This window comes from Gnatocerus cornutus, chromosome 2 (assembly GCF_029298725.1).
Source record: "Gnatocerus cornutus isolate USDA-ARS CGAHR chromosome 2, icGnaCorn1.1, whole genome shotgun sequence".
NCBI classification, from domain to species: Eukaryota; Metazoa; Arthropoda; class Insecta; order Coleoptera; family Tenebrionidae; genus Gnatocerus; species Gnatocerus cornutus.
The window spans coordinates 6377618-6396213 of record NC_142234.1 but is presented as its reverse complement, the minus strand read 5'-3'; the positions used below and the strand labels follow the sequence as shown (position 1 = coordinate 6396213).

At 34.4% G+C, this 18596-nt stretch overlaps 4 protein-coding genes across 4 annotated transcripts; 1 reads left to right on the top strand and 3 right to left on the bottom strand.

Annotated features, from left to right (window-relative positions):
* Positions 1-1847: 1847 nt before the first annotated feature.
* On the bottom strand, positions 1848-3371 carry LOC148178343 (uncharacterized). The gene is made up of 2 exons (XM_088030221.1): positions 2955-3371; positions 1848-2891 (listed from the first exon to the last, which is right to left on the bottom strand). The coding sequence occupies exon 2, from the start codon at positions 2615-2617 to the stop codon at positions 2120-2122; it is 498 nt and encodes a 165-aa protein (XP_087886347.1). The 5' UTR covers positions 2618-2891; positions 2955-3371; the 3' UTR covers positions 1848-2119.
* Positions 3372-4157: 786 nt separating this feature from the next.
* LOC148178342 (uncharacterized) lies at positions 4158-4773 on the bottom strand. The gene is made up of 2 exons (XM_088030222.1): positions 4648-4773; positions 4158-4604 (listed from the first exon to the last, which is right to left on the bottom strand). The coding sequence occupies exons 1-2, from the start codon at positions 4672-4674 to the stop codon at positions 4209-4211; spliced, it is 423 nt and encodes a 140-aa protein (XP_087886348.1). The 5' UTR covers positions 4675-4773; the 3' UTR covers positions 4158-4208.
* Positions 4774-13983: 9210 nt separating this feature from the next.
* Positions 13984-15417, top strand: LOC148178341 (carboxypeptidase B-like). Its single transcript, XM_088030283.1, has 4 exons — positions 13984-14095; positions 14149-14361; positions 14405-14795; positions 14842-15417. Exons 1-4 carry the CDS (start codon positions 14031-14033, stop codon positions 15400-15402), a joined length of 1230 nt encoding a protein of 409 aa, XP_087886409.1. The 5' UTR covers positions 13984-14030; the 3' UTR covers positions 15403-15417.
* Positions 15418-16750: 1333 nt separating this feature from the next.
* On the bottom strand, positions 16751-18133 carry LOC148178340 (carboxypeptidase B-like). Its single transcript, XM_088050453.1, has 4 exons — positions 18072-18133; positions 17810-18022; positions 17670-17760; positions 16751-17623 (listed from the first exon to the last, which is right to left on the bottom strand). Exons 1-4 carry the CDS (start codon positions 18131-18133, stop codon positions 16751-16753), a joined length of 1239 nt encoding a protein of 412 aa, XP_087906579.1.
* Between the last annotated feature and the right edge of the window lie 463 nt (positions 18134-18596).

Sequence of the window (18596 nt, the reverse complement as noted above, 5' to 3'; positions counted from 1 at the left end):
TTCCATTATGATCCATCGCTGATTTTTCTGGTAAAACTCACGTTTCCCACTTTTAATCTTTTACGTTGGTAGAAAGGTTGGCTCCGACCGACTTGATTAGTACGGAGTGTGTTGAGGTATCCTCCAGCGATGATTGATGAGACTGCATGTCTGCTCCACGTCCATCCTGAAAATTACCCCAGTCACTCTATTTTAACTTTTAATAACTTACATCGTTATGACACTTTTAACAAGCCATCGATCCCATATTAAATTGCTTTACATCTCCACACACATAATACGATAATGAAACCTTCTTGAAAAAAGTCGAGTGGATACGTGATAATTTTTCTCGGTTGGATGATTAATCGTCAGAAATTAAAAATCACTGGCTTTATATAAATGATGAATATTCAAACGGGTAAAAATCTCGAACACGAATACGCACTCAAACGAATAATGACACTCGCGGAAAATTGGTTAATATGTTTGTATTTATTCATGGAGTTTTTCTTTTTTGTTAACGGAAAGATAAATAATGCAGTAAACACACGCGAATTACAACTAAATAAAATTGTGGCCTGATATGACAAAGATTAACTATGGGCTAACTATAACCTTAGTACAAGGGTTCCTGAAATATTTATGCTAAATTGAAAATAACATCGTGCTAATAAGACACAAATTCATGATGGGTCAATAAATCAGTTTGGAAATGTGGTGGCGAAATTTTGACTCAGGTCAGCTACTAACTCACAAATTTAAAACTATAAAAAAAACAGATTGACGTTGTAAAATTTATTAATTTTTCTGCAACACGGATAGCATCCATTTTATTTTAATTTTAATGAGGCACTACCGTTCTCAACATAATTGAGTTAAAAAGTAGTAACGAGTAACAATTTTGTATTGTGAAAGAATAGTAATTATATACCAAGGGAAAGAAGACACTTTTCTAGCTCAAGCGTTATTTTTTCACGAGATCCAAAACCATGGACTAGAAAAGTCTTCTCGCCCGTATTTATGGAAATATGAGACGATTTTTGTATTCTACAATTTCCAGGCATTTATAGTATTTAAGTTATAAGCACTTTAAATTGGCCAATCACAGCGCATCTGTGTGTAATACAAGAACAAATTTTTGTTAACTTAGCAACGGAACACTTTCTAATGTGATTGGTCGATTTAAAGTGCTCCTAACAACCCTGAACATTGTAGTATAGAAAAATGATTTCAGGTTTTGACGGAGAATTTCCCATATAAAGGGGTGCAAGTGTTCTGGGACACTGTATATTTTCTTATTCCACTAGTTGCACCTTTATCCTGAAAAACAATAAAACACCTTGTTAACGTATCCATACATGATGTTTATTTCCATCCTCACTAAATATTCACTTTAGTATAGGCAACCCAAAATGCACTCTTTTATTTACATGTAAGAGAGAAATTTAATTCCACAGTGTAAAAATAGACGACATAATGACTGTTCTCAAACTAGAAATAAAAAAAAATTCTTCCGTGGCCGTCTACTTATTTATTACAAAATTCTTCAGAGGTTACATACAAAAAGTAACAAGAATTGTTTGCAGGTTTGCTACAATAAGCTTAAATGTTTGTTTATTTATCCAAAACCAATGACAATTTAACCTAGTTTACTCGAATTATACGTGGAAACATGTTTTGAATGTTAACTACCATAGCTTAGCTAAAGAGCTTTAAATTGGGCTTATTTTGAATTTCGAACAAATAGTTTGAATACAAACAAATTAATATCCTAATTGTTTTTTTTAAACGTTTAATATGGCAAAATTAAAAAACATTTGCAATGATTTTAAACACTATTAAAAACAACGGAAGCAAGCGGGACGTGTTTTTGAACAAAAAAAGCAAAATTTTCTACTTTGTGCTCAAGATGCTAATATAATTTATTTCTTGTCAGTGTTTCGAGCTTCTGGTAATTTTTGCTAAAACAAACAGAGAATATCTGAATCCTATTAACCATGCTCGTATTTCCTTGTTTCCCATTAAAACAGTGTCACTTTCATGTCAAAGCATAGAGTTTGAATACTTTGCCTTAAAGACGTTCCATTTTCATGGAAGTTGAAAGGCCTGTTTGATACAGAGGAAGAGAGTAAACTCATTAGGAGGTAGTGAATCGTAGCAACACTAAATAAACAGTTACGCAAATCGGAGCGAAACACTTTTGAGCTATTAGAAAAACAATTATAACGTTAATCAAATCGCAAAAGCGAACGGAGCGTGCTCTAGTCGAAGACCCATAACTCGATATTAGAACAAAGGAACTAATTGAATATGGATCCAATAGCAAAGAAGCTGGAAGCTTCTGAACAAAGGAAGTTGCGACTTGTCTCCTAGTCATTAATTTACTTGGGATGCTGCCGAAGGGAGCGCTTAAAGCCGCCGAAGGCCACTTGTTAACAATATCACTAATAATTAGAATCGTCTCAAAGGTCTCAACTGTTGGAACATGATAAGGAGATATTTTAGAGGTGATGCATATTTCACTTGGTGGTCTTCCTTTCGCCACCACCTTCCGATCTAATCGAGTCCATCGTGAGAATCGAACCATCTGTCGCCTCCAATAACTACGGTTCTCCCTCAGGACATCGCTCAACATGCATGAAAGGCCCAAACAAGCTTTAAAACTAAAACGTTTAATTTCGAAGTAAATACTCACCAGCAGGTCGATCGATAGGAATGGATGACAGAGCAAATAAACGAAGTGCGTGGAGGAAAGGTCGGGTTCTTTGAATCACTTTAACACTGCCAGTTTTACAATCGGACCATTGTTTGGGTTAAATGGCCGAGGATTATGCAATCACTAGAAATTTATGAAATATTTTGAAGTAAATGCCTTTGACGTCCCGTCGCTTTGAAATAAGGAAACGCCTCTGAAGAAACAATAAGGTATAAAAGGAAACATTTATTACAAAATATAAATTGATGCTTATTACCTTTTCCTAGAGGTTTTAGGTCATGCATTATTTCACCGTTTCCAAGATGCGGGGTTTTAAAATAAACGCCAATGGAACTCTTTCAATTATAACAATATCAAGATTCATAGAAAGCATTTTATTAGTCTCATTCTATGTCAGCAAATTTGTCCTTTTCTGCACACATTTATTTTCAAGCTCTTCATGTACAAAAGTGTTTGTATTGTAACACAATACACACCAACGCAAAAGAATGAAATAAACTTTAATATTATTGAAGAGAATCATCGTTCCAGTAAAGCTCTTTACGACTTTAATGAAATTCCATTTTTAAAGTTGTGTTTGCAAACATATCGTAACCGACTCCTGAAACCGTGTATCTAAGTAGTAGCGGAAACGACATCGTAAAAATTGACGATCCTCCATCTTCGAGGCCACTGCAATGTCACCTGGAAAATGCTTGATAATATTCAAAAGCGTCGGCACTTCGTCGCGCTACATTGCCTTTCATACAACATAATTTACAAATGACATAATAAAGGTATTCAACTAGGTCTTAACTGAGTACACAGAGGTGTGACTTGGCTTTATGAAGATGACTTGGCTTTATGAAGATATATTATCAAACTGGAAGCAAAGAAAAGTTTTTGGTGTAATTAAATTACGTTAAAAATGGCGTTATTCTCATCATTTTATTTACCAAATTAGCCGAAATTAATCCCAAGTCCCGTACTTTTATCTTAACTAACTTATTGTGTCGTCCTCTTACAACAACACAACACTAATTGTGCAAAAACAAGTCTGCCGTCAACAGGCGTTCCAACTGCCAGCCCTCAGCAAGATGGACTGGAAATTGGCCGTTGATTGTAGGAAATCGCCTATTCTAACAATGTTGCCGCGCCTCCATTTTAGAATAATTGTAGGCCATTATGCAAACTTCCTTCACATCTGAGTTGACGCTGAACCGTCCACACAATGTTGACGAAAATTAAAGTTTTTAGACAAATGTCAATTTTCTCTTTTGTTTATGTAACTGAGTTGCATAATTAAAATTCAGACGTAGATTAAATTTACTGATGCATTAGACAACTTCTCTTGAAATAGTAAATGTAACTTGTTATTCAACTGTTACCAACATCTGTGTACAAAACTATTCCGAGGGTAAAAGTTGGAAAGTTGATTCTAATTAACCTGTTCGCTAAAGTTGGATTGATCCACACATCATAGAATAACAGTATTTTATTTATTTACCATTCTAGATTGCAGTACAATCAGCTATAACTCATCGGATATACTTCTAAAGCCATCCAATATTTTCGAAATTCCTGCATTTACATGTGTTCTTAGATGCGCCGCACGTTGAACAATCGTTTTCAAATTTGCCTTATCACCCTCAGAACCATCACAACCTAAATATTGATCAACATACTCCCATAACTTTTCTTGATCGATATTTGGAATATCTAATTCTTTCAGCAAACGATCGATTTCATCATGACCACGAACCGTTTTAAATAAAGAACAGAAATCATCGTATGACATTGTTTCCAACATTGTTTTAGCCAAGAACATGTAATCTTCAACTCCGCCGCCTTTTTTCTCGGTTTTCACATCCAAAGAATTAGAGCGAATCGAATCAGAAGAAGCTGATAAAATATTTACCAATGCAACCTACAATTAAAAGTTATTTTAAAAAAATGTGTTAGTTACGTACCTCAACAAGAAAATACGGTAATTTCATTGCAACTCAAATTTTTTTAACTCAAATGAAAACCACGAAGCAGTAAGAACTGCACGAACAATAACCATAAAACGTGTGCAAATAAGGTATAGTTGAAATACTCTTATCAGTTTTGTTGTTTTATTCTAAAAGTTGACGTGTCCTTTTTGGAAGGCATACTGATATTGAAACACTTTTTTAATAAATTATCATAAGGCCACCAGTGTTCAGAACACTGCAGCGAAATTGAAAAAATAATGGAATCTGTTTTTTCCTATTTAGCTTCTACGTATTTGCAACAACAAATTTTGGACGAAATTTGTACTGGAGGAGCAGTAGAAAGTCATTTCTAAGTCATTTCTGATTTTGAATCCGAAGCCCGTTTTGTTCTATAGGCTAGGATTTGGACTGCATTCTTTTTGATTTTTTAGTTTTGCTTAACAGCTTGCAAAATCATAAAACTTTATAATACATCATTGAAAAGCCAATTAAATAATAAGCTTCTTAAAGATCCATAAAAGTCGACGGTTTTTGCAAAAATATTTAAAAAAACTGACGGAAATTTAAAAAAAAACACATTTTGATACTTTTTTGGATGGAACTTTTATTGGTACTTTGATCTTTTAATATACCTAATAGGCCATTATAAAGGTTCAATTCTCTGCTTTTTATAGTGGTGTTGAACAACTTTATTATTTCTTGCTATTTAGAAGTTACATAGCAAAGAATATAGATTAATTTAAAAACAAAAATACGTTTTGTTGACTTTCGAAAATTTTGTTAACATTTTCATTAATAAATGCCCATTAAATTATAATATTTTAATAAATCTCGCGTGTCTAAATGATTTTACTGGTCAGAATATAAGATCATGAATTAAAATTATGCTAAACTGTAGTCTACTTGTTTACATTCTAAATAAATGACGATTTCGTATCATTCTAGATATTTCTTTTGGCTCAAATAAAATTGATAATAACTTCATTCGTTACTGCTAACAGAAAAAAGTTCAAGTAAAGATGCAAAAAATAAGTTTCTAGTTACATCCACCTTGTTATTTTGTGATAATTTTCCCACAAATTGACAAGTATTTGTGTTGACCAGAAAATTCTAAACAATTTCTTTCAAGAATTTGCTTTCATGATGCAAGAAGTTTGGAAATAAAAAAAAAAGATTTTTAAACCCTGAAATAACCCATGAAAAATCTAACGCTGCATCTTTTTGTTTTCATTTTTATAAAATTGAAAACGCATTTTGTTCAAAAATGAACTTAACAACTTAAACCGACAAAATGTTTTATTATGGTCTGCATTAGCACTAAAGCCATTTTAAAACTTAATATGTGTCCAGTAATGTCTAATAAATCGCATTTTCCAGGAAATCGTCCATCCATTGGTCCAACGTGTCAAAAAGGCAATCTTTTAGTCTTTTCAATGATGCATTCGTAACAATGAAAAATCGATGTAAGAATAATGTTTAAGTTATATGTAAAATTGTATGCAAAAATCATTAAAAATATTGTTTTGTTGAGACATGAGATTACTTTTTTTTAAATATCCTAATAATTAATCCTAGTGATAATTGTTATCGATATTATGTTTTAAAGGTGTATGTTTTCAAGAATATCTCTGAATCCGTACCTAATAGAGCAAAACCGACTTCCGATTCGAAATCAGTCCATTTTGTTCCATCAGGTCCAGATTGAGGAGGTCGTTCCATTTTAGAAATGACTTTCCACTTTTCCAGTTCAAATCTTTTCCAAAATTTATTGCCTAGTGTTATTATAGTAATTAAATACAAGGCTAGCATTTATTTATATTTTTTAATCATAACAAACTAATGTTGTTTCACAAAATTATTTAGTTCCTTGCCAGTAGACAACTCATAGTTATTGCAATTTAAAGTAATATTGAGTCGGTGATACCTTAGTCATGTCATAATGTTTCATCATTCGAGTTATTAAAATATGACTAATTCTGTGTCATGGTAAGCGATAAAGATAATAACCCAAATTATGCCCAAACGTACCGTCGCGAGCAAAAAGTGTTGATCGTCAATGCCATATTATTTTAACACGTTCTATAGGGTTTGTATTCCCATAATTGTAACTCATCATACAATAATGTATAATAAACAAATCAGTTGCCTAAATGCAAAACCCTACATCTGCATCAGACCGAAATTTGACACAGCAATATAATATTGGTTCTTGACAGATTTTAAACAGCTTGACCTTTGTAATTTCTAAGCTTTTTACTACAAACTGACAAAATTTTATCTTCCAACATTTAAAAGTAAAAGCGCTAGTAGAGCCTTTTCTATTTCTCGAAAAATAAGGGTTGAATGCAGATATTAGATTTTGCATTTAAGCGACTCAAATATACCTATTGAAAGACCTCAAAGGCAACTAGGAGTATTAAATTACAGTTAAAGTGTTCTTTTTCTTGTAATTTTTTAAATTGAGATTTTTGGACAAGCAAAAAGTTGTTCTAATCCGTGAACGGACTCCTCGACATACAATTTGAAAAACTCATCAACTGGTATTTTGAAATGAAAACTGAAACAAAACATATTAGGCAAATAACTAATATGTAGTAAAAAATAAAACCAAATAGAGCCGAAAACGTTTATTTACTCTCTAAATATCAATATAATCCTTTTGGTTATTTCCATTATTATTTTTTTTTCTATTTTCTGTTTCATTGCACCGATAATAACGTTCCATCAAAGGCCATATTTTCATCGGATGTATGTCCATTGGCGCCAAGGCTTTTTCAAGGGCCGTCAACAGTTTCTGCACACTTTCACACATTTCACTAGGTCCAAGTAGAATTGACAGCTGAATCAGATTATCATACAGATTTTTTTCGATCTCTTGAACTTGTTCTTCATGTGTCAAAGTGTGATTGTTATTTGCATGTACGAGGGAACTAAAAACAAGAGCAAAAAAGCTTACAACCAAAACTTTGACCAACATTTTAAACTGTGATGCAAAAGCACATAACATCGACACTTATTTTAATGGTAAAATATGTAGATAGAGCGAAACGTATCGTTTAAATACGTAAAAACGATAACATGCTTTTAGGTTTATTATATTGATAAAAAAAAATTCTCAAGGTGCACATTAATAAAAGTTCCAGAAGTTCATGGAAAAATTATCGATCAAAAACCTAGTAATCCAATATTTTAGTAGAATCAATAACTTTGTATATTCTAGCTCACCTGATGCGGATGTCTTCGTCTCCCTCGCAATATTTCAGGCAAAATAGTCCCATGTGGCCCACAATAAACTTTTCCCAATGAGAAGTGTAACTCACTTCCAAGCTCCCTCAGTATACTTTCACTATAAAGTAGATAAATCATACATGCATGCAAGTGTGCCTGACAGCGATAAAATAAACAAACCCCAAAGGATTTTGTCGGTAAATTGTCGTTTTCAATTTACATCAGTTTTAAATTTGTTTATCACAAGAATATTTAAAATAATAAAACTGTTGCTTTCGGCGGATCAGATCTAAACAAATTTCCCTGCACTATGCGTGCAAAAACAGCACACTGCATTTAAACCCACCTGAAAATTAATAAAATTTTATCACCACCATGTAATTTTTTCGTTTCCGTTTTCTTCGTTTTCCGCCCTCATTCGTGCGTGTCTTTGCCACCCCTCAATTCCACAATTTCGTAAATTTTGCAATTTGCATTCGCATGTCTGACCGGTCGCTGGTAGTTTCCATTCAGGAAATTATTCTGTCAGTTTTCATCTCACCCCTAGAACACAGATAACACAAATTTTCCCAGTCCATGCCCTTATCACAAATCCCATTTTATTGCAATTATATTATGTTTTAATTGCGCTCCGACATCCAGTCTGATTGCGGAATTATCGCGTCGACATAATGAAATAAGCGGAGTAGTTTCGGCCGAGTTTGACTTTAGAAGTCCCTTTGCATGAGTTTTATTTGTCTTAAAAGGAAAAAAACGGGTCCAAATTTAGTATTAACCATTCTGTGGTTCTCTTATGGAAGAGGGTAGTTGGGTTGTGGTTAGCATGGACAGTTCACCGCAACATTGTCTGGCGCTTTGTTTTCGAATATGGACGCGTCGCGACGCCCTGCGGATATTCGACCAACTGCGGAACGTGAGAGAATCTGGTGATTTGGAAGAGTTTTAATGAAGTTCGATACAGAGACGTGTCTCAAAATGTGCCTGAGAATTAATCAACCAAACGGTAATTGCGATTCTAAAACAATTAGACAGATTTTTTGTTTTGGATTCCAGAATAGATATTTTTTCACAATTCTGCGTACATCAGGAATTTATATTGCTCAATAATAAAGAGTCGCCCGTAGCGTCGAATTAATTAGAAAGGTTTAGAGGTACTTTGATGTCAGATTCGCGAAAGAAATACGAAACCATTCCAATAATAAAAAGAAAGAACAAAGCATAAGGATCGCCCCAAGCAACATCTATCGCTGTGATTAAAATTACTACGAATTTCAATTATCGCGCATTCAGTTTTGTTTCTAACAAGTGAATAATTGCATTAATTATAAAGTGATTGCATGTTAAGCAGTAATGAGCTAACTTTCAAAAAGAATGTAAAGAAATGTAAGCAAATGAAGCGCCTAGACGAAGGCAGATTTCGTTGATAGATTTGATATTGTTCTTTGAATACAAAGGAATCTTTTTTGTAGTGGAATTCAATCCACATTTCGAATCACGAGAGAGATAACTCTGACACGACTTCCATTACGTTTATGGATCATTTATACTAATTAGGGCCAAAAATGGCAGACAAGCGTGTACTGACACTCACGACTAATTAATCCTCCATGTAAAAATCTAAATCGTTCTCTCTGCGTAATTAAAAAATATGTATGCACAGTTCCTATTTCATTTCTGTTATCAGCATAATAATTCAATATTCTTACAGCCATATAGCGTGACTCTAGCCCTGGACACTGCATTTACTTTTTTCTCTATAAATTTTATCATCACTTATAGCCTCAGCCTTTGCATAAAAATTAGACCTTTAGCTCTTGTACTCAGATTAGATTTTTCAAATTTATAACGTAATACGAGGAAGTTTATGAGTGACGTTAAAACGTCGTTTCCTTCATGTTTATTAACGGTTATAATTAATTTACTATTCAATGGCGTGACTATCAATAATTACAAAATTATTTCTGTGTTTTACCGAGAACAATGCATAACAATTTAAAATAGACTGTAATGCTCGAGAATTTGTTCAGCTAGCTAAAACCAGATTTAGCTCAGAACTATATATTTTTTGTTCTACTCCCTAATCTAATAAAAACCTTATAATCGGACCAATTTCACGCATACTCCGGAATTTCCTTTCCCAAACCGTTTATTTAATTCTCATTTGGGTTAAGTCCGAGTAATAAAGCTCACCTAAAATTAATTAGTCGGTTACATAATTCGTAAGGTGTTTTGAGGGCGAAGCAAAAAGGATAAAGGGTCTTCTTCTGGTAAATATTTTAATATCCGGTATATGAAACCTTTTCACACTCAGATGATGATCCAAGCCAATTAATTCTCTTGCTTATAGAAGCGGAAAAATCAGTGATCCTCCAGAAAATTTGAAGTTGGAAATTATAAACGATAATCCATATTACACACCTGTGCAGACAATATGAAACTGCGAAGAGGTATCTGAAAACAATTACCTCCTTTAGTTAACAATAAATATAATTCTACTATGTCCACCACGTGAATATCTGCCATCATAATTTATTTACGAAACTTCCACAATACTCATGAGAAAAATGACGGGTCTCAGTGGAAAGCTGAAAAAAGATCTTGAAAAAAATGAAGCCATTACCAGCATTGTTAAAAGTTAAATTCAGGGATTTGTGTACACTTCCCAAATTAAATAAATTATTTCACCATTTTCGCCGTAAAGCAAATATTTTCAGGATGAGATTGTTGAATGTAGGGCCAGACAAAACGTGGCTTTAAGAATTAATGAAGTCAAAGAAAAAAATGCTGGGATTTTATTCAGTAAGATCCTTGCCATTTTTTTACTATCAAAAGAGCATTGAAATGGTTCATTCTCTCATTCTTCATTACGTGTGAATTATTTTCGCCAACTTTATAAAAATTTAATAAGAGAAAGGAGTGTGCAACAGCTAAGTGGAAATCCCGAATTTTGCTTAGCATACAAGCATACAATGAGATTATGTCAAGGTATTTATTATATAAGTAATGAGATTGTTATTAAGAGCGCAGAACCGTAAACCTGCTACAAGACACGCTCAAAAGATTTTTAATTGAATTATTTCAAGTTTTGGTCAATTTTATAAAACAAAGAACGATTTGATGAATGTGATTTTTTTTACAATCTTAATTCCATCCTATCATCGAATTACGTCTGGATTTTTATCCTAAGACTCTCCATAAGCCTAAATAAAGAGTAAACTTAAAAGTTCTCGTTAATTTTATGCTTTTGAAATGAATAGTAAAAAGTGTACTCATTAAATTTCGTAAAGTTTCCCGCGTCTCAGCCATAATTTAAGTGTTGTGCTGAGGAATCCTGTGCACATTTCACTTTTGATTACTAAGTTGAAAAATTGGTGGGTTGGTCGTCGTCATAAAACACAATTAGCGTAGCGGTGCAAGGCCGTACGGGCGCGGGAGTGGTGATGAATGCTCTGTCAGAGTAATATAACGGCAGCACGCGACAGCTTTTAAATATCTCTCCTCCAGAAAGTGAGATGGGTAGCCAAAAGTGCCATAACTTCGTATCGATTAAGGCCAAGTTATTCTTTTAATAACTTTGAAGATATGAGCAAAGAGGAAAACGATTGTGGTCAACATTATTTAGCTTCATAAAGAACTCTTCTTCCAGAAGTGGCCTCCACCCTAACAAGAAAACTCGTTTGTCGAAGTCATCGTGGTGAGCAGGCACTCGGAGCAAATGGAGACCATCCGACACAATCACAAAGGCCAAAATCCGTTCTTATCCAAACACAGTGATTGTTTTAGGAATAGTTTTGTTCCATCTGAGTGAAGCGTCCTCGACAGGGTCACATTGTTGGAATGTTGACTGTTAAAACTCTCCAGTGAAGAGGATGAACCAATTTCCTCGTCGGTACTTGATGTCGCTCACACAGCACACGCGATTTGCGAATCCTCCTTTCAATCCGTTGCGTCCACAATGGCTGTTAATTAGATTCCGCCAATTCATGACTATGATGGCTTTGTTTCGCTGTTTGACCGAAATTTGCTCGAGAAGACGTCGTTAAGTGGACGTCGAGGAGGCGTTTTTCGAAAGCTCAACAATTTATCAATGGGTATCACACGAAGCTGGTTGCCGAATATGTGCACGGTGTAATCCTTTCGCGTAAGGAAGATCCATGGGGAACCCACACACGCGTTCCACTAAGAGGATTCCCGGATCCCGGGAGAGCGCACTAGATTTATGTCGAAGGCGTGAAACGTCTCAGCACAGCTTTATCGTTATATTTTGATGGTTGCCAGACATGATTACTTTAGGCCATTAGAAGAACGTTCGTAGTGGAGATGCGAGAAAACAACGGATGGACTTGAGCATCGCAGCCAACACTTTTCACCCACAACATCCACTTTGCAAGTTTTAAAATGCAAAACGTACAAATTCCTTTTGAAATTCCGCAACAGATTTGTGCCGATTGAGTTTAGCTTGAGGTTCATATCGAAAGACATTTGTCGTAATAAAAACTAAAATCGTGACGTTCATTGCCAGATTTGAATCGGTGCAATTTGTTATTAATAGGTACACCGTAAGGTCGAAGAGGACCGATTATGAATGGAAGTATTAAAAAACGAGTTTTTCCTAATTTGTATACATATTTAACACAATTTTTTTTACAAACTTTTCCTACGTTGCTATAGTAACAAAGCTATTAACGCATCCAATATAAAAACAGTCTACTAACGCATTTAAAACAAAAAAAATTAAAGAGATATTTTCAGGTACCTCTGATTTTGTCAAAAAATTCAAAAAATGTGTGATTTTTTTTCAATTGATTGTCGAATTGAAACAAAAAAGTAGTTAATAAAGCCTAAGACTAAATAAAAGAAACCTTGAGAAATTGAAAGGATCTGCGGCGCATAATTTTCAAAAAATTAAAAATTTAGGATTCAAAATATAAATAGGAATCCAAAAAATCTAAATATGTATGGATTCAAAAATTTAAATATCTAAATAAAATTTTGTTGCGGGTTATTATTAGTTTTAAAATGACGCATTGTTGCCTACTGGGTCTTTTAAAATAAGTCTAAAATATTTTATGTCGTGGGTTAAAAATATTTGCAATAATCCTGACAAGTTACAAAAGTAACAATCTTAAAACACAATTTTAATTTAAAAATACACATAATAATATTGGCGTTGACATTTATGAACTAACGTCTTTAAATAACAACCAAACTACCTGCCAACTGTTAAAAAGCAATTTATGTAGAACTGAAAAACCTTAAATTCGTTAAAAATATTAAATAAAATAAATTTTCTTTAAAAAACAACAAATGAAGTACTCAGAAGAATTTTGTCATTTAATCAAATCGTTTAATGTTGATTTGGAACTAAAAAATCCTCCCTTATCAAATCCTCTTCTTTTCTCTGGCAATAGACTTCTCGGGATTTTCTAGCACCTCCATACGCAACAATTTGCATTCTCATTTTCCACCTCGTGCATTATTAAACTCAACCAGACCAAACCAGAATTCTCTCATTTTTTAACACTTTCCACTCAACATTTCTATTATTCACAATGATAAGGTCTCCAGACGACTCCGATAAATCCATCACGTAAATGTAATCAATCGCATCTGTTTTATTTTCATATTATCGTCTCTCGATCTTGATTTTTTCGATTCCTCTGGTGCGATCCATCAAGCTGACGTAAATTGGGAGCCCAGTCGAAGACGCGTCGACTAATACACTGCCAATATTTCAAAAAATATGACAGCTAATGATAATAAATTTTCAATGACCTTTCCCTCATTATAGTGAGCTCGGGACGTCTGCGGATCCAAATAAAGCTCTGGGGTGACATTTCGCCTCTAAATGTTAAAGCTGCCGCTTCCGACCTCGATACGTGATCTGTAACTTTATGAACATTTCCCCCGTTTGTATTTTTCATTCATTAATTCGGATTTATGACTGGGGATTGGCGCTCACTCTGTATATGAACGGAGGCGTGAGAAGGAAGAGCAAATATTTGAACCTTTCTCACTGTTGATTGATCAAGATAAGACAAAAATAGATTTTTATACTTTAGAACTACTCATCATTGTAGACAGATCAAGAATCAGATAAAATCTGAAATAAAAGAGGACCGTTTCTGGCAGCCACCGTAAAGCACGAAATGCTTTTGGTAGCCGTTCTTGTTTATTCCCTTATGGGATTTGTCACTAGTGTCACTTACGAAAAGTAAAAAGAATTTTCAATCAAAACAGATTAAACTTATTAATTTGTAATTTTAGCTACAAAGTCTACAAAGTCACTGCTAAAACAGAATGCCAAAATGCTTTTTTAATAAACTTGCAACAAAATCCTCAATTTGACTTCTGGTCCAAGATCAACAAGATGGGGATTCCTGTAACGCTCATGGTGGCTCCGGAAGCCCAAGAACAACTTGAAAAAGATCTTATTTCCCGGAACATTGACTACGTTGCCGAAATTGACGACGTCCAAAAGTAAGTTTGTCTCATCTTAAAGTAATAATTCATTTGTGTCCAGAACCATTGACGCAGAAACTAAATTCCACCAACGCAAAGTCCTCCAAGATGGCCGCATTGCTTTTGACCAATATTTACGTTACCGGGAGATCACCTCTTACTTAGTTAAACTATCAACAACTTATCCGGATCTTGTTAGAGTTAGTTCAATTGGTCACTCTTACGAAAACCGCACGATGAACATCATTCGGATTTCCAATGGTTCTGGCCCAAAGCCGGTCTTCTTCATTGAAGCTGGTAACCACGCGCGAGAGTGGATTTCACCAGCTCTGGCTCTGTACATCATCAACCAGTTGGTAGAAACTGAAGATAATCGTGATCTTCTTGAAAATCTCGATTGGATTGTGTTGCCATCTTTAAATCCAGATGGATATGAATACACGTGGACAACGGTATAACGCAGCGCAGCTAAACCAACAATCTAACATCTCGTTTCAGGATCGAATGTGGAGAAAAACTCGTTCTCCTGGAGATAGGTGCTGGGGCACGGATGGTAACCGTAACTTTGGCTTCCATTGGATGGAGAATGGAGCGAGTTCACATGAGTGTTCTGAAACATACGCTGGTGCAGCTGCGTTTTCAGAGTTTGAAGCACAAAATCTAAGAGATATTCTAAATGTCACTGAAAATATTGTTGGTTTCGTTTCTTTGCACAGTTATGGTGAATTATTGTTTTATCCATACAGTTACAACAACGGTGTTGTCCCTGATAACTGGAGAGAACTTGATGAACTTGCTCGCAAAGCTGGAGACGCAATTACTGCTATTAATGGAACTCGATATACCATTGGAAGTTCAACTGAAATTCTATACCCAGCTGCTGGATGTACAGACGACTGGGCCATGGGGGGTGCTGGTATTGACGTGGTACTGACATTCGAGCTTCCTGGGGGAGGAGCAGATGGTTTTGATTTACCTCCTGGAAGAATTCTTCCTGTTGTTACGGAAACTTGGGAAGGAATCAAAATTATCGCCAATTATGTAGCACAAAGAACATAAAACTTACAACAATAACTGTTTTTAGTTTTTTGACATTTAGGCGCTCCGCCTTTATGGTATTCCTACCATTTAATACTTTCTGTGGCTGCGCCACTTGTGTGTTTACAATCTTCACTTGATGGTTAAAGTGGTTCGTTATGGTCTTGTAAAATAAGCAACTAAAATTAACCCAATAGGCTTAGAAATTCGAGATTATGTATTTGCATCTCGCACGAGTTAATATTTTTTGTTGTCGGTGCCTTAAGTAAACAACATTTGAACAACATTTTATTTTTAGGTGAGTAAACTGACATTACCATTGCTCCTATTATTTTTACTGACATAGTTATTACGATTTAGTAATTGAAGTTAACAATGATTGACCCAATTCATATGTACTTTGATTGTTTGAAATCTTCAAATAATGCTCTATAATTTATTCACTGATAGGAGTCGGCACGTCAAAACATTAGCAAGTGATCATTCAACTTCACGTAGCTGTATAACTTGTATAAACTTATATCTATGAAAAATTATTAACTTTTAATAAATAATATCACGTTTCGTCTGGAACAACAATTAGAATTTTTTTTAGTATTTTTTTTGAAGTTGTAACTACATGGGTCATCTCGAGTGTAATAAATTTTAAAATTAATTTAGATGAGGGTAACATTCTTTCCTACAGTGTGAATTTCTGAAGTCGACCTCTGAGGTCACTTCTCTTATCGTAAGAACTTGAAACTTATTATGTACACGAACTTACCCTTTGTCTTCTAAAAAGCAGCGCTTAAACTTTGTGTTTTATGTGACAATTCGAATCCCATTAGATTTGCGATTATACAATTTGATTGAGAGCGTTTTTACTAATCCAGAGTTTAAGCCACATAACATTATTTGATTGATTGATTTAAACAGATATTTGACAAGGTTGAAGTGGTTTTTATCTGTTTTGCAATCAATTAATTAACACAGTGGATCAAAAAATGGATACATAAATTGTTATTAATTGTCTAGTAAAATTGTTTATTATTATTATTATATTTAATTTTGGTTAAAATTTTCAGTTTAGACAAAGAAAGTTAAGTAAATGATTGAAAAATTCTCACAAAAGTGCAGAAATCCCAAGTGCGTTAGGTGAATTATGTTTATGGTGTTTTCTCGACATTTTTACAGGTAAAGGTTTATTGCCAATCAATCAAACGATTCTTTAGATTGTGACATTATTTTATTACTCCAGAGAGTAAAGTAAAATAAAGAAAATTTTAATCAGTTTTTGACCAAATAATTTAATGTCTGTCATTAAAATTGTATTTTATTCAGTGTGACTGATAAAAAGTAAATAAGCCTCAGAATGAGTGTAAGAATTTATTTAATTACTATAATTGGTGACAATATGGTTTGCATAAACTCTAATTCCTTCAAAAGTTTCAGTTGAAACTCCTTTAATTCTGCTGGCAGGCAAATCAAACCCATACATTCCTCCTCCAGGGAGTTCAATAGTGTATACTATGGGAATTCCAGCTACACCCATAGCCCAATCGTCGCTAGCACCAGCAGCGGCATACAGCACATTTGTAGAGCTACCAACTGTATAATTCGTTCCACTAACTCCTTTGATAGCGGCGTTAACTTTCTGTCCTAGATCATCCAACTCCTTCCAGTTTCCAGGCAAATCACTACTGTAGCCCCAAGGATAAAGCAAATATTGCCCATAGCTATGCAGAGTCAAATACGCTTTAATATTTGCAGTTTTCAAAATATAGTCTCTCAAATTTCTTGTTTCCACCTCCGAGAAAGCCTTTTTTCCGGCGTAAGTTTCAGAGCACTCCCAACTGCTAGCTCCTGTCTCCATCCAGTGGAAGTCAAAATTGCGATTAGGATCACAACCGTTGCAAGATGTTCCTGGAGAACGTGTTTTACGCCAAAGACGCTCAGCAGTCCAGCTGTAGTCGTAACCATCAGGGTTAGCACTTGGAAGGATTATCCAGTCGAGGTTTTCGATGAGATTTCTATTGGCGCTGTTTTCTACGAGTTGGTTGATTATGTAGAGAGCAACTGCTGGGGCAATCCATTCTCTAGCGTGAATACCGGCATCGATGAAGATGACGGGTTTTGCAGGGTTGCTGGCACCTGTGGATATACGTATCAGGACCATGTCGCGACCTTCGTACGATTGACCGACGTTCTCAAGAGAAACAATACTGGAGTAGTCTCGAGCAAGTTGGGCAAGATAATCATTAATCTACAAAAAAGTTAAATAAAAAAAATTACAGTCTAGTCAAACTTACTTCGGAGTGTCGCAGATACTGATCAAAACTGATTCTGCCAGATCTTAGTGCTGGTCGAGAAGCATGGTACTGTTTCTCTACATCAATGGTACTATAAAACAAAAATAGAAGACACATCTAAAATTTTATCACAATCTTACGCTTGCACATTTTCTATTTCCACTTCATAATTAATTCCGTGAACTTTCAAGTAATCTTCAAATATTATTTTGGACCTTGGTGCAACCATGACGCTAACGTTATTTCCGACTGTGTTAAATGGTGACCAAAAGTCAAAATCTGGGTTGGCTGCTAGAGACTGAATGTAGATTCTCTCCCTCATTTGTGGCATCGCAAATTTGAAAACTTTGTACCTTCAAAGCAGTGTTAGCACTATTTTGTTTATTTGTAACATAGTTATACCCTTCATAAGAGGCACCAGCCGCAAAACCCAAAAGGGCCACTAACAGTATAGTTGCTCTCATTTTGTCGATTAACTAAGAGCGGTTAAAAGTTCGACTTTTATAGGAGTAACAATTATTAAATCAACAGATTACCGTTGACAAAAGATGATTTCGATAAAAGGGTCGTATTTTATTGTTAATCCAGAATTTAAAGTGGATTACAGTGTTTAATTGTTTACAAAAAGTTATTTGATAAGTACGGGGACAGGTGGCTTCGTGTATGTCTGTTAGTATGTCGCTTAATATCTCAGAAAAAATTGATTCTAATTCTCCTTATCTCAAAGTGAACTTTTTATTGAATTTTTAGATAAACTATACATAAGTGGTTAACATACTTTTTTATAGTAACCTCTTTAAAATGTTTATCATTTTTATATCTTGGTATGTTTCTACCTTCAAAAACAAAGTAGTAAATTGTTTTATTTTAATTAAAGGATTATAATTCTTTATTATCAATCAATCAAACTTTCAAAATATTTGAACA